This window comes from Oryx dammah, unplaced genomic scaffold (assembly GCF_014754425.2).
Source record: "Oryx dammah isolate SB20612 unplaced genomic scaffold, SCBI_Odam_1.1 HiC_scaffold_21, whole genome shotgun sequence".
NCBI lineage: Eukaryota > Metazoa > Chordata > Mammalia > Artiodactyla > Bovidae > Oryx > Oryx dammah.
In genome coordinates, this window is record NW_024070205.1 from 20244101 (window position 1) to 20260911 (window position 16811).

The following is a 16811-nucleotide window of genomic DNA, read 5'->3' on the forward strand; positions in this document are numbered from 1 at the left end:
TCCTGTGATAAACCATAATGGTCAAGAAGATGAAAAAAGAATGTCTATATATGTATAACTGAGTCACTTTGCCGTGCAGCAGGAATTAAATACAACATTGTAAATCAAGCATACTTCAACAAAAATTTTAAAATAAAACAAAATTTTTGTCTAGATTATTAAAAATTATAAAATGAAACTTTATCTAGCCAAAAAAGAAGTTGATTTCAGATGAAACAACCTTTACAGATAATTCATATGTAGCTGAGCTCCAGATATCTCTTTCCGCCATTAACTGTTTAATATCATTCTCCATCCTTTCTCTTTGTAATGTATATAAGTCATGATATTCTTCTACAATTCTAAAAGAAAAATTAAAAAACAGATACATAAATACATATCTCAAAAAAATAACTTTGTTCTAAAGCAGGCAATCTGTTCCTTTAAAACTCATCATAAGGTAATTATGGCATAACTGCTGGATATATTAGTAACATTAATATATAGGAAAATAGAAGAAAAAATATTCACATTTCATGTATAAATCTTACAGAGGTCTTAAGGAAAAAGTTTAATATATTGTTCCCTGCTCTAAACACTTTTCATCATATTCTTCTTTATTCTCTAGAATTTTCACACCATGGTATTCTAGTGGTATAACAAGACATTTAATAAAAAATTCTAAATACATGTAGTAGTAATATAACTGTTTTTAGCTTTTTTTCTCATTGAATTTAGAATTCTTTACTAAGAAGATACAAAGGCACAAAGCCCAATAATTGTGAGCTATATTTTAAAATTATATATAATTAGCATAAGATTTAAAGAAATTCTCTACCAATCAAAAGCTTAAGTTTAATTAATTAAGTACCTTTATCTTAAATCTTTTTTCTTCATGTTTACCAAAATATATCTTTTCCTTCTAACTGAATTAAAAGCCCTTCCAAGATTAAATACAAACGCAGAAGTTATAAAGTGATTGGCAGCCTTTCACAAACCTTTTGAAACACTTCCTCCTAAAGACTATTAGGGCTTCCCTGGTGGCTAGGTGGTGAAGAATCTGCCTGCCAATGTAGGAGACGCAGATTCTATCCCTAGATGGGGAAGATCCCCTGGAGAAGAAGACGGCAACCCACTCTAGTATTCTTGCCTGGAAAATTCCATGGACAGAGAAGCCTGGCGGGTTACAGTTCATGGGGCCTCAAAAGAGTTGCCATGACTTAGCGACTAAACAACAACAAGGACATTAACTTTTCTGAAACAATAAAAAGCTAGTGACATAAAATTCTTCTGATTTCATTGAAAGCCATTAACCACCTACATCAGTTCCTAAAGCCTCCTTCTATTTGGAGACTTCGACTTGTTCAAACTGCAAAAAAATTAATCACCATAGATGTCATGCAGATGAATATACATGTAAAAATTCAACAAGCTATAACCTTAACAGCTACACACTAAAATTAATGCACTAGCTATGCACTAAAATTAATGACCCTTGTTTATAACAGCCAAAGAAAAAATGCAGAAATAACCTTAATGTCCACAAACAAGGGACTGGCCAAATAAAATACATAATGTAGCTCTCTGATGAAAATACTCTGTTGCTAATTAAAGATCATGTTCTTAAGAGTGTACTACATAGGAAAAATTTTTGTGTAAAACATAAAACAAGAAAACCCAAATGATAATGGACTATATTCAGTTTATATGATTTTTTAAAATATATATAGAAAAAAGAAAAACATACTGAAATAGTAATAGTAGTTAACTCTAAAAGAATTGTGAATGTTCTTTATTTTCTTATTTATGTGTGTCTGTATTTTCCAAATTTTCAACAAAATAATCATTATAAAAATATTACCTGTAATTTCTAATCACATGCAAAACAGGAACCATCCTACCTCAGAACCACCAATGTTTAAAGAAAGTGAGACCTTTTTCTTCTCTTTTCTTCCCCTTCTCTTTGATTTTAGAAGATGTTTTGTTCTTATAATGGACATTAGCACAAAAGAAGGTCTAGTTTATTTTTTTAATTCATTCAACAAATATCTGTTCAGTGCCTGCTATATCCCAAGTAATATTCAAAACTAAACAAAAAATAAAAATAAACTTTGCCCTTATAAAGTTTATTTAGAAGAGCTAATGAATAAATTAAAGTAAAACATACTATATTAAGTAGTGATAGTGCTGTGGATAAAAATAAGTCAGATAAAGGGGATTAAGAATATGAAGTATATTACAATTTTAAATAGAGGGGTCAGGAAAGACCGTATTGATAAGATATTTGAGCAAAGGTCCAAAAGAAGGAGGGAGGAAACCATCCAGCTGCCTCGGGGAGAAGGACTCCAGGACCTGAAGCAGGCCCCCCTAGTGTGTTTAAAGAACAGCACAAAGACAAGCAGACTTAGAATAAAGCAGAAGTCAGAGGAATTCTGGTAGGACGAGTCCCGTGATTTTTTTAAAAATTTTGAACAGAGAAATGACATCATTTGAGTCAAGTGTTAAGAGATCACACTGGCTGGTGTGTGGAGAACAGACTCACAAAGTGTAAGGGCAGAAGTAAAAAGGCCATTTAGAAGTTTATTGTAATACCCCAGGCAGGAGATGAAGATGGTAGTAGTTAAAGTGGTGACGATTCTGTATATATAACGAAAGGAGAGTTGACAGAATTTGCTAATGGAGACGTGAGATTTGAGAGAAAAAAGGGATCAAGGCTAATGCCAGGACTTCTTGCTGGAGAAACTAGAAGGAGGGAGTTGCCATTAACTGAAAGGGGAAGAGCATGTGGGAAGAGCAGATTTGAGGGGAAGAACAGGAATTCAGTTTGGAAATGTTAAGCATCTAAGCAAAAACGTTAAGGCTGTTGAATACATGTCTGGGATTCAAAGAGAAGACTGAAGCTAGAGATACAAATTCATGGACGTGGTTGAAGCTGGAGATAGAAATTTGTGAATTGAGAGTATATAGATGATGGCATTTGAGGCCACGAAACTGAATAGATTCACCTAGGAAATGAGTATAGAAAGAAGAAAGATCCAAGAATGAGCACGCCAACACTTAGAAACTGGTGAGATGCAGGCAGAGAAAACAAACTTATGGTTAACCAAAGGGAAAAGGGAATGGAGAAGGACAAATTGGGACTTTGGGATTAGCAGATAAAAACTCCTATATATAAAACAGATAAACAGGATCCTACTATATTATACAGGGAACTATGTTCAATATCCTATAATAAACCATAATGGAAAGGAATATGAAAAAGTATATATATATACATATATATTCTATCTCCAGCTTATATCTATATATACATATATATATACACAAAACTAGTGGAGGCAATAGAATCCCAGTTGAGCTATTTCAAATCCTAAAAGATGATGTTGTCAAAGTGCTGCACTCAATATGTCAGCAAATTCGGAAAACTCAGCAGTGGCCACAAGACTGGAAAAGGTCAGTTTCCATTCCAATCCCAAAGAAAGAAAATGGCAAAGAATGCTCAAACTACCACACAATTGCACTTATCTCACATGCTAGTAAAGTAATGCTCAAAATTCTCCAAGCCAGGCTTCAGCAATACATGAACCGTTAACTTCCAGATGTTCAAGCTGGCTTTAGAAAAGGCAGAGGAACCAGGGATCAAATTGCTAACATCCGCTACATCATTGAAAAAGCAAGAGAGTTCCCCAAAAAACATCTATTTCTGCTTTACTGACTATGCCAAAGCCTTTGACTGTGTGGATCACAATCAACTGTGGAAAATTCTCAGAGAGATGGGAATACCAGACCACCTGACCTGCCTCTTGAGAAACCTGTATGCAGGTCAGGAAGCAACAGTTAGAACTGGACATGGAACAACAGACTGGTTCCAAATAGGAAAAGGAGTACGTCAAGGCTGTATATTGTCACCCTGCTTATTTAACTTATACGCAGAGTACATCATGAGAAATGCTGGGCTGGAAGAAGCACAAGCTGGAATCAAGATTGCTGGGAGAAATATCAATAACCTCAGATATGCAGATGACACCACTCTTATAGCAGAAAGTGAAGAACTAAAGAGCCTCTTGATGAAAGTGAAAGGAGAGTGAAAAAGTTGGTTTAAAGCTCAACATTCAGAAAACTAAGATCATGGCATCTGGTCCCATCACTTCATGGCAAACAGATGGGGAAACAGTGTCAAACTTTATTTCTGGGGGCTCCAAAATCACTGCAGATGGTGACTGCAGCCATGAAATTAAAAGACGCTTACTCCTTGGAGGGAAAGTTATGACCAACCTAGACAGCATATTAAAAAGCAGAGACATTGCTTTGCCAACAAAGGTCCGTCTAGTCAGGGCTATGGTTTTTCCAAGTCATGTATGGATGTGAGAGTTGGACTATAAAGAAAGCTGAACGCCGAAGAATTGATGCTTTTGAACTGTGGTGTTGGAGAAGACTCTTGAGAGTCCCTTGGACTGCAAGGAGATGCAACCAGTCCATCTGAAAGGAGATCAGTCCTGGGTGTTCATCAGAAGGACTGATGTTGAAGCTGAAACTCCAATACTTGGCCACCTGATGCTAAGAACTGACTCATTTGAAAAGACCCTGATGCTGGGAAAGATTGAGGGCAGGAGGAGAAAGGGATGACAGAGGATGAGATTGTTGGATGGCATCACTGACTCAATGGACATGAGTTTGGGTAGGCTCTGGGAGTTGGTGATGGACAGGGAGGCCTGGCATGCTGCAGTTCATGAGGTCGCAAAGAGCTGGACATGGCTGAGCAACTGAACTGAACTGAACTGATACACACACACACACACACACACACACACAAAACTGAATCACTTTGCTCTGCACCAGAAACTAACACAACACTGTAAATCAACTATACTTCAAATGAATAAATAGAAATTGGCGAGATGAAAGGAACCTGTAAGGGATCTCAATAAGGAGCCGAGAGTAAAGTAGTAGGAAAACTAGGACAGCATAATATACTAAAAGACATTGTTTTAAGTAAAAGCAACTGGTCAGTTATGACAAATGCTGCTGGTAAGTCAAGCTAAATGAGAACTGAGAATGGGCCTTTGGATATAATAATATGGAAGTCAATGGTGACTCTGACAAGTGCAATCTGGTGGAATGGTGCGGTTGAAAGCCTGACTGGAGTGGGTTCAAGCGATAACGGGAGGAGAGAGAGTAGAGAAAAGGAGTATGACACCTTTTGAGGAAGTCTGTTGTAAGGGGAACAGAGAAATGGAGCCACAGCTAGAAGGGGATGTGTCGTCCTCAGAGACTTGGAAGGTTGTATGTATGGTTTTTGGGTCTGGGGAAGGGGGGTTTTCTTTTGTTATTATTGTTTTTAAGATAAGCGCAATTACAGCATATTTGTATACTGGTGTGACTGATCAAGTATAGGGAAATATTAATGATACAGAAGAAAGAGGGAATATGTGCTGAAAATATCAAGAGTACTTAAGAGTGGATGTAATAGGACACAAATGGAGAGACTGACCTTAGAAAGGAGACAGTTTATCCACAGTGAGAGAAGGAAAGAGCGAATGTATGAGCACAGATGTAGCGGGGTGGGGAGATGAGAGAACTGAGCTCTCTCTTCAGTTTGCTTCTGTATTTTAGAAAGCAAGGTCATCAGCTCAGAAAGAGGATGGAGAGGTAATATCAGAGATCGGAGGATAAAAGACAGAGTATAAGGTAGTTATTTACCAAGATAACAAGGATGACTCAGCTACAGAAAACAGTAGTACATTCAGTGGACAAAAAATAATCAAGGTACCCCTCATTCTAGCAAGTGACAAAACAGAATACAAGTCAGAAAGTTATTTTTGAATTTATATTTTGTATAAATTTGTGTTTTTCTTGACATCTAGAAAATACGGTCACTCTTTAACATGTTAAAAAAAAAGCAAAAGATAATGCTGGATTAAAAGGCACGTAGAATAAGATACAATGTGTGGTACTAGATTGGGCACTGGTTTGGATAACCCAATGTAAAATTCATTTGGGGAATAATTAAGAACATTCAAATAGGAATTGGGTGGGGACTTTTCTGGTGGTCCAGGGGTTAAGACTTCATGCTATAAATGCAGGAGTCCCAGGTTCAATCCCTGCTCAGGGAACTAAGATCCCACATGCCACATAGTGCAGCCGAATAAATAAAGTTAAAAAAAAAAATTGGGTAATATATGAGGTAAAAATTTGCTGAAACAGCTATGGATTATTGACTGAAAAAACAGGCTAACAGTATGTACAATACAACTTTGGTTTAAACAATGCACGTATGCACATAGGAAAAATACCCATAAGAATATACACTAAGGTATTTACAGTAGTAATCTATAGGGAGTGAAATTGTGATTTTTTTAAATTTATTTTTGATTGTATTTATTAATTTTCTTAAAAGGCACATGTACTATTTCTATGATAATATAATAATATCTTAAATCAAGTAAACATGAAATTAAAATGCAATGAGATATATCTTTTGACACATACCCAAGAGCTTCCTAGTAATCAGAACTCCAACAGAAAATGAAATAGAAGTTAGAAAACTACAGCCTGTGGGTCAAACCTGGCCCATCGCTTGTTTTAGTATACCCCATGAGTTAAGAACTTTACTTTAAAATATTTTATGTATTTGATTTACTTTTTAATAGTTTTTAGTGGTTAAAAAACAATAGGAGAATAATATTCTATAGTAAATGGAAATGTTATAAATTCAGATTTCAGTGTCAGTAAATAAAATTTCATCGGAACACTGATGCTGCTTTTGCACTACAATGGCACACATTGACAAAGGCAGACTTGTATTAGAAACCATATCTCACCATCTGGCCCTTTACAGAAAAAGTTGGCTAAGTCCCTGAAATAGAATAATAACATTAGGACCTCAGCAGAGTCACTAACATCTAAAAGAGAATTAGACTCACATTACTAACTACTAACTTGGAAAATGCAAACAAAAACCAGATACATTTTCATATTTATAAGACTATAAAAGATATGGGCAAAAGGGAAATCTCATACACTGATTAGAGGATACACTGGTATAACTACTTTGGGGAGTATTTGGTAACATCTAGCAAGACAAGGGTAGAATATGCCATGACTCAGTAATTCCCCTTCTAGGTTGTACACCCCTGGAAAACTTTCATACAAGGAGACACAAGATGTGTATTACAACAGTGTGTGGAAGAGTTAATATATACAATGAGCTTTATGTATATTAACTCCTTCAGGAACTGCTGTAATTTTAAAAAATTTCAAATTCTTTTAAAAAATTTTACTTCTTGAAAGAAGGTGTGAAGCAAATATGACATAATGGCTAACATTTGGTAACTCACCTGGCATTCTTTTCAGCGTCTAAAAGAGCTTGTGCCAAATCTCTGTGAGCCTTCTCTGCTTCCTTTGTTAATTTTATATCATGTGTCCGAACCAGACACAGTTCCCTGAAATAGAGCAAGCCAATTTTATAGCCATAGCTGAACATTTTGAAAAAGTTTCTGCCTAGGAAATCAGATTTATACTCAGGAATCTTTTCAGTTATCATGCATATATCTCTTCCCAGTTTTTCTGCCCTATAAACCAAGGCAAGAAATCTAGTATTCATTCAGGTGAACTCTAACCAGGTTTAGCAATGGAGTCAGACTGGCTAGAAGAGGCAGAAAGAAGATGTGGAGAGCTCTCTAGAATGGAGTGAGGGCAGAGGCTGGCAGCCAAGGCCTTAAGGCGGCTCTATCCTACCCTCTGGCATGTCTATTCTATTGTCTTCATTCCTGCCACTAACATCTTGCCACAAGGTTAGCCAATCACAAAATGTGATAGCTATTACACAACTGCTTATTCTCTTTGGGATTTGAACCTTAACATCCATAATCATGGCACTGCTCTGTAAACCAGATTAAGATAAGCACCTCTATTTAGGAAGGAAGAACAAGAGTCTTTTCCCTATCAAATATACACAGAGCCCTAGTTTTGTGTTAACCTATGTAACCCATGTCTCTGCATCTCTATCTAGGCCTTTCTGTTCTCTTGCAAAAGATGAAATGAGAGTCAGAGAGTCCTTTAATCATTCTACTTTCCCTGAGTATCTTTTACTATCTTTAGAGACAAAGCTTTGATAAGCAGTTTTCACCTGGTCAGTTCCTCAATCACATTCTTAAAATTGTACAGTTCTTCTAAAATGCGCTGGTCCATCACTCGCTGAGTTACCATGTCTTTGTAGAAGTCGATCATCTCCCGGGCAATTTGGTCAAGCATTTGTACATACCGCTCTCTGCATGAGAAAAAGGAAGACAAGACATCAGGCAGAAAGGAACAGGAGCCAGAAAGTATGTGAGAGAGAAAAGTAATTTTAAGGAAAGAAATAGTGAACAGACACTCATAAAAGCTATGCGCGAAGAACAAGCTAGAGAAAGACCTAGGCTGTGAATTTGTGCCATCTCATGAATGAATTCTGAATGCCAAGTGAATGAACTATGGAGAATTTTAACCAGAGTCATAGTTATCTGGAACATAATGTCTGAGATGTAGAACAAAATAATGACTTCTTTTATTTCTTCTTCTAATTTACAAACTCTATGATGATAAAAACTATATCTTACATATTTATTCATTTACAACATCTGACAGTATCTTGAATAGAGTGGGACTTTTATAAATTAAATTCATGAATAAACCCACTTTCTCAAATTGACCAAAATGTTAAAGGACACCAACTGTAAGTCCCTAAGTACAGTAAGTAATTTCTCTTGCTTCTGAACAACATCAAACAAAATATTTGGAAATGATTCTAGATGATAAACTATGAATACCATAACTGAGAAGTCTTCATTTATTTTAAAAGTGATCTAGGTATTATATTCTAAAAACAGAGACCCCAGGATTATAATATCTTTGAGTTGGAATAATCATTTAGTTGAATCTCTCACCCACTGACAAAAAGAATTATCCAGCCCTTGCTTACACACTTAAAGTGACAGGGAGTTCATTGGGAAGCATCAATTTTTAAAATGCTTTCTTTAGGATTTTCCCTTATGGCGATATAGGAACAACACACTCTGAAGGGCTTTTCCATTAAAACACAACTACAGGATGAACCTAGAGCCTATCGTACAGAGTGGAGTAAGTTAGAAAGGGAAAGACAAATATCATATATTAACGTATACATATGGGATCTGAAAGGCAGCACCAACAATCCTATGTGCAGGGCAGAAAAGGACACGCAGACATAAAGAACAGACTTTTGGACACAGTTGGAGGAGGAGAGGATGGGATAATTTGAGAGAATAGCACTGAAACATACACATTTCCATGTGTAAAATAGACAGCCAGTGAAAGTTTGATGCATGACACAAAGAACCCAAAGCCAACCTGGGGGGATGGGGTGAGGAGGGAGGGGGAGGAGGGTTCCGGAGGGAGGGGTTACACGTGTGCCTACGGATGATTCACGCTGATGTACGGCAGAGGCCATCACAATATTGTGCAGTAGTTATCCTCCAATTAAAATAAATTAATTATTTACAAAACACACACACAATTATATCCATGATAAAGCATACTTTCTGAAGTATTACTTCACTCGCAGAAAGAAACTCAAGCCTCTAGAAATGGAAAAAAACAAAAACAACAACACAAGAGCAACAAACTAAATACAGTAAGCTAACAATGGGGTGGGAAGTGGCAACCAGTAAAAATTATTCACCAGGAAAACGCAAGATTAGAGGTGGCCCAGTAAAAGTGCTAACGTTGGGTCCCAGAGACCAAGCCTTGGGCTTTCTTCAAAGCAGGCAACCTGGGTATAGGAGGAAGCCAGGATTCCAGAAGAGAAAAAATGCAAATCATCTCTTCAGGAAGCATCCATCATTTATACCCTAAGGATTTCATGGTTAAGATTAACCAAATTATTAGTCACACAAGCAAAGATTGGAAAACACTCGCAATTACACCATCATGAATGAGACTCAGAAGAAACAAAATGGCAAGTAACTAATGAACTGATTCATGACATACATGCTGAAGTATCTAAGGGAAATACACTGATGTCCGCCTTTTACTTTTAAGTACACAAAATTGGTGGATAAATACCAGGATGGCTAGATAGACAGATAAGCGATAAAGCAAGAAAAGTATATTAATGGCAGAATCTAGATGTATGTATGCTCACAGTAAAATTCTTTCCATTTTTATGTGTATATTTGAAAATTCCCATAAAATACTGGAAAAAATAACAACCGGAAAAAAAGTCAGGTGCCTGCATACAAAGATAAACATAATGTCAACCAAAAATAATTACTGTGGTAGCCCTATTTCTGTGAGTCTTACTCAGCTTATAACCAATCTGTGTCAGTTATTCTCCCCTTATAAAAAACAGCTATTATGAACCTCTGTTTCATATGAAACCTTCCTTCTACAGCAACAAGCCTGAGACAGTTGCATGAAAAGACATACACACAAGCTGATCAGAAAGACATAAAGCAGAAAACTAGTGATAAACAGACAGACAAGCAAACAGCTAGGGGCTGATATAGAGTATTTCTGGGGCATGTGAGGTGTTACCATTTGCTGGGGATATCTATTGGATCCTCCCAAAATCTTGTGAAACAGGGAGGACTCTGTAAGATACCAGCCTGAGGACAACAGATGTCTTCCTCATTGAAGGTTAGCCCTAGTTCTTCAAAAAAAACTCCTACCACAGCAAAATAGTGGACATTAAATTATGCTGAACCGACAAAGTGTTTCACTATTCCACAAATACATCATGAATGTTCCCAGCAATCATCCTGAAACCTCATGGTTTATCCCTACCTACTTTGTATCCTTAACTCCAACTCTACCCTATTCTAAATTCTTAGCTTTGAAGCCCTGCGTGCTGTGTTTGGTTGCTCAGCGGGTCCAACTCTTTGCAACCCCATGGACTGTTGCCCACCAGGCTCCTCTGTCCATGGGGATTCTCCCGGCAAGAATACTGGAGCGGGTTGCTATTCCCTTCTCCAGAGGATTGTCCCAACCCAGGGATTGAAAGCAAGTTTCACACACTGCAGGATTCTTTACCCTCTGAGACACCAGAGAAGCCCATTTCAAGCCCTATTCTGATCCTATTGCTAGCATTCTGAAGTTAGTATTTTTGTCTCCCTAGCATCTGACTCAATTTTCGTTAAAGAATTCTGGCTTTGATTTCCCTGTCTCTTTCTGTCTAGACTTCCTGGAACAGGGCCCCACCCTATTTTGGCCTGTAAAAGCTAACTCCTAAAATCAGCTGGAAGAGTTCCACTCACATCAATTTCTCACTAAAGAAACTTTGGATACCGTCATCTAGTTCCTCTCCAATTGATTCCTCATCTGGCCTTCCTGACTTTGTTCTTAGAGTGACAACTCAGCCTTCATTTGTCCGTATCCGTGTTCTGATTTGGCATTCTGCAGCTCTTGGTGGTGTTCCAACAACTTACTCCCTAGTGTTCTAATCTTGATCAGTCTCCTGGTAGTGGCTTTGCTTCTAGTTAATGAGTAGTGTCAGACAGGCACACTCTGTTTCCACAAATCAGACAGCGGACAAATAGGACACATGTATACTGTTAATTCCCATTCGGGCGATACAGATAATCAGAGAGATCTAATCATTTACCTATGGTTCCAGGGCAAGTAAGCTGCAGATATGTAATCAGAACCCAGTATTCTACTATTCCTTTCAGCTTTTGGAAAGTACCATAGTCATAAGGAGAAGAACTATAGTACTAATAGTATTTATAATCATAATCTATCATTATCATTTGTACTGAGCAGCTACTTACTTCTGTGCTCTCATTTAAACCTCACCACAATTCTATGAAGCATCTTAACGCCTGACCCATAGTAGAAACTCAGTAAATATCATTTTCAAGTGAACAAAAAGACAAATGAAAATTTTCACATAGCTATTATCTTCATTTACGGATCAGAAGACTAAGGTATAGATTTTTACCAAGGTCATACACCTAGATGATGATTTAAAACCAGACTGGTCTGTCTTCAGAATCTTTTTTTTTTCTACTTTTTCTACTTATTCACATAGCATTTCACTCCCCATCATAAAAGAAGAGGGTGTCAAACATCCCAACAGAAATCAACTTAAGGAAGTTCTCAGATAATATACTTTTACTATATAAAATAGAATAGAAATACACTTGGGTCCCTTATTATCAACAGAATAGAGACATATATTTTTGTGATTTTCTGAAAAACAGATATAAATATAATTCCAATACAAAATTCAGGAGGAAACTGGGATACTTCAGTAACAGCTCGAACCTGATTTTGGACAGTAGTTCTCCTCTATCTGCACAGTCCACACTGACTTGTCGAATCAGTTCATGAAATACTGTGTTATAAATGGTCTGTTCCTTCTTCAGTATATGAAGCAGTTTGTGCATCTGGCAAAAGATAAGTAAGACAATCAGTATTTATTATAGTCTTGCCAGTAAAAGACATCTTAGGGGGTAAGCACTCTGAAGTTTTAGTGTAACTTTTTGAAATACCTAGATTAATTTGCTCACTTACATTTTTCTTTATAAATATATATAAAAATGATCCATTAGTAAAGTGTCTACCTCTTTATCCGATGCACTGAGAAAGTCACAATATTACTACTATGTTATACCTGCCAAAAATACAAAGCCTGAATTGAATAATTACACATCAGACAAACCAAAATTGAGGAATATTCTGTAGATATCAAAGTTAAGAAAACCAAAGACCAGTTTCAGGAACATGACAACTAAAAGTACTATGTGACCTGGGATTCTGAAATAGAGGGGGAAATAGCTATAAACGCCATTATAGGTACAGTTAATAAAATTTGAAACTTGAATATGAACTGTATTAGATAATATTATCATATCAACATTAAATTTCCTGATTTTGATAACTATATTATAGATATATAAGAGAATGTCCTTATTCATAGGAAACATACCCTAAAATGTTTGGTGATAAAGATGCATGAAGTTGCCAGCTTACTCTAAAATGGTTCAGGAAAAAACCCATACACATGGAGGATGTATACAGAAAGAGAAAGAGAATGATAAAGCCAACAGGGCACAATGTAAACAATTAACGAATCTGGGTAAAGATTACATAGGAGTGCCTTATACTGAACTTGTCTATAAATTTCAAATTCTATAAAAATAAAACTTTACAAAACAAAAGAGAAATAGCCCCATAAAGGAAAAAAATCTGTATCTATGTAAGACTGAAAAAGCTCTTTCATTAGGTGCAAAATAAAAAGTACAAGTGGTAAGAAACCATGGTTTAATTGGCAGTGTTTTTTAGTACTACATGAAATAAGGGTTTTATAATCAGTGGTGCCTTATATTCGGTTAAATACAATAACAATAATAAAAAATTATAGCGTTTACCACACGTCAAGCATTGTCCCAGGCACTTTACATTCATTATGTCATTTAATCTCCACAATAACCTTATGAGGTAAATAGTATTATCTGTAAGTTACAGATGAGGAGGAAATCAAGGCACAAATACATTAAATGACCTGCCCAAGGTCACCAGCTAATAAATGGCAGGGTCAGGATTCCAGTCCAGGCATTTTACTTCCAGAGCAAATGCTCTGAACCACTAGTGTTCACTGATGTTTGCAGTTACCTTGGTTGGCCCTGTATATTCCTGATTTTCCACACCGGCCCTCTCCAGCATAGTGTCCATCACATCATTCAGTTGGATCACTTCTACTCTCTTATTAGGTTTCCTAAAAGATTAAGACGGCAGATGTATATAATTAATGTTATAAAACGTCATGATCAAAAGGCAAAAGGAACATAATATGTATAAAGAAAATGTACATACTATGGAATATTAATGGCATTTTAAAGCATTATACCTGTACGTACTAATCTTGTGGGATACCAATAATACAGTAAAACAAAATACAAAAACAAAACAAAAACCAAAAAAATACAAATAGTATGATCCTCTTTTTCATAAAAGAAAATAATGTTCTGTTCTCCTCCCTCAAAAAAAATTTTATATACCTACTGTGTAAGACTATAACACAGAAAAATGTGGAGTGATAAACATCATGCTGTTAATATTGGCTACAAGTTGTTAATATTGGCTAACAAGGTGTTACTATCAGATACTTCACAATCAAAAAGAAAATGGACAAAGGATAGATAAGAAAAAAAAAAAGCCTATAGCAAAATGGAGAAATACTAATAGTTAAATGTAGAATATAAAGGTATTTTATATATATTCAGTAATCCCACTTAAAAGACTTGAAACCAAGATCTCAAAGAGAGGGACTTCCTGGTGGTCCAGTGAATCCACAGTTCCACTGCACGGGGCACAGGTTTGATTCCCAGTCAAGGAACTCGGATCCTGATTGCTGCATAGCATGGCCCCCTACCCCCCAAAAAAAGGATCTCAGAGAGAGATTAGCACTCCATGTTCACTAAAGCTCTATTCACAATAGCCATTGAAGCTCTATTCACAATAGCCAAGATGTGGAAACACCCTAAATGTCCATTGATGAATGAATGAAGAAGTATACACACACAGGAATATTATTCAGCCTTAAAAAAAAAAGAAAATACTTCACTATGTAACAACATGAATGTACCAAGAGGATATCATGCTAAGTGAGACAAGGCAGTCACAGAACAAGCACTGCTTGATTCCATTTACATGAGGTACCTAAAATGGTCAAACTCATAGAATCAGAGAGTTTAATAGCAGTCTGCAAGGGCTGTGGGGAGGAGGAAATGAGAAGTTGCTAATCAAGGGCATAATATTTCAATAATGCAAGGTTCTAGAGTTTTGCTGTATAACACTGTGCCTATAATTAACAACACTGTATTTCACCCTTACAATTTTATTTTTTTTTTACAATTTTATTAAGAGGGTAGATCTCATATTAAATATTTTTCCCACAATAAAATTTAAAAACAAGAACAAAAAAAAACATTTAAAATGGTAATTTTAAAAAAAAGTGTTTTCTAGCACTTTGATGTTATTATAAATATGTAAAGAATCAATATACAGTTGGACAAAGAAAGCACTGATTAAATGACAGAAATGTAGGCAATCATTGTCTTGGGTTTCTATGATAATTTTATTATTTTTGTGTAATAAACTATCAATAAAAAGGAAAAAAAATATAGTTATTCTTTCTTAGAAACATTCTCAAAATAAACTGTACTTACATGGATGGGAAGAGCAATAGCCTATTTTCACTATCTGTGAGGAGAGTAGTGTATTTGCTGCAATAAATAAGACAGGTAAATGCTATTGTAAGAAAACTGTTTGGCCTATTTATCACATAAGAAAACATGAAAAACTTAAGATCTCACAGAATTGAGAAGCTTGGAGACAACCAGAAAGTTCCATTGTTTTACACACAAGATCATACCTAAATGGCCTTAGACATCTACAGACACATATACTTAGATTTAAAACATTTAAGTAAAAGAGCATCAATCACATTTTCCAATATATCACAATACAAAAATTTCTTTGATTCATTAAAAAAAATGACCTATCAAAAGCGGAAGAATGTTCTAAGAACACCAAAGTCAACAAAGTTAAGTGACTAAACAGGTTACAAAATTAATAAGAACTAGAGATGAAACCAAACCCAGTTTTCCTGATGCCCAACATACATATTTGTCGCCTGGAAGTACGTGCCTATACCTAAATGGGTATCACAATGCGAACCACGTGGCAATTCTTCAAATTCATTACTGTTTATGTATCTTTTTTCTTCCTCCAGTTGAAAAAAATTTACTTTGTTTCTGCCCTCTACTGGAACAGAGTTGGTTAATAAGGTCCATTTTCAGAATTTAGATTCGTGAAAAATATTCAGGGACTGTAAAGGCTCAGAATAGTTTCAAATGTGAGTGTGTGAGCGGGACTACAAACAATGATACCCTGGGAGCAATGAGTACACCTAGCACCCAGATCTTGGTTTCTGAGAACTCTTCTCCATGTAAAGGAAAACAGTACTTCTCAAAGAAGTGACTCAGCTCATTTCAGAGCTGGAGTTGGGAAATCCAAGATGAACCTGAAAATCTCACTGAGCCTGAGAATAAGAGAAAATGGGCACGTGCCTAAAGAACACAAGAGCTAGCTCAAAGGAGCTGGCATTAGCAAAATCAGGAAAAACCTGAACATCAATGATAGCAAAGAAATATGACTCACCAAAAAAAGGGAGAAATCTATGAGTCTATACTGTAAAACAGCAACTAATACATACGAGAATGATGGAGCTAAAAAAGTCGTCAACAGGATCTATAACTAGCATGTTGTAAGGAAACACACACTGAAGTATTTGGTGGCAAAAGGTTATGAAGGCCTCCAACTTACTCTTGAATAGTTTAAGAGTGTGTGTGTGTGTATGTGTGTGTATTAAAGCAAATGAGGTAAAACGTAATTACTCAGTGAGTCAGGAGAGAGTACATGGGAGTTCCTTGTCTTATTTTTGTAACATTTTTATAACTTTAAAATTATATAAAAATTAAAAGTCACCCCCCAAAATGAGTTACATTTAGTTCCCTTTGGCAAAATACTGTTCTGAAACCCACCATTATAAGGAAATGCCACATAACATGTACTGGATAAGGTGAAATGAATGACAGCTTCTGGATATTTTACTATAAAAACTAGTCCACAGTTTTAGTTTTTCAAATTTCAAATTATGAAACATTCAAGTGTTGTTTTGGAAAATAAAACCATTTTCAACCTCATAAAGCAGGAATCAAAGAAAACTAGAAATGACTAGTTTGAAGTCTGGAGTTAAGCCCCAGAGCATGCATGCATTATGAGGTTTCAACTTAGAGGGATACTTTCCTTTG

General features: G+C 36.0%; 1 protein-coding gene across 1 annotated transcript in view; it reads right to left on the reverse strand.

Moving 5' to 3' along the window:
- AXDND1 (axonemal dynein light chain domain containing 1) overlaps positions 1–16811 on the reverse strand; it is a 74062-nt gene that overhangs the window by 47182 nt on the left and 10069 nt on the right. Inside the window, exons 7-12 of the mRNA XM_040263889.1 lie at positions 15165–15221; positions 13609–13711; positions 12259–12380; positions 8108–8248; positions 7317–7421; positions 221–341 (exon numbers count right to left, since the gene is read on the reverse strand). Of these exons, the coding sequence (XP_040119823.1) occupies positions 221–341; positions 7317–7421; positions 8108–8248; positions 12259–12380; positions 13609–13711; positions 15165–15221 (649 nt within the window). The remainder of the gene's footprint in view (positions 1–220; positions 342–7316; positions 7422–8107; positions 8249–12258; positions 12381–13608; positions 13712–15164; positions 15222–16811) is intronic.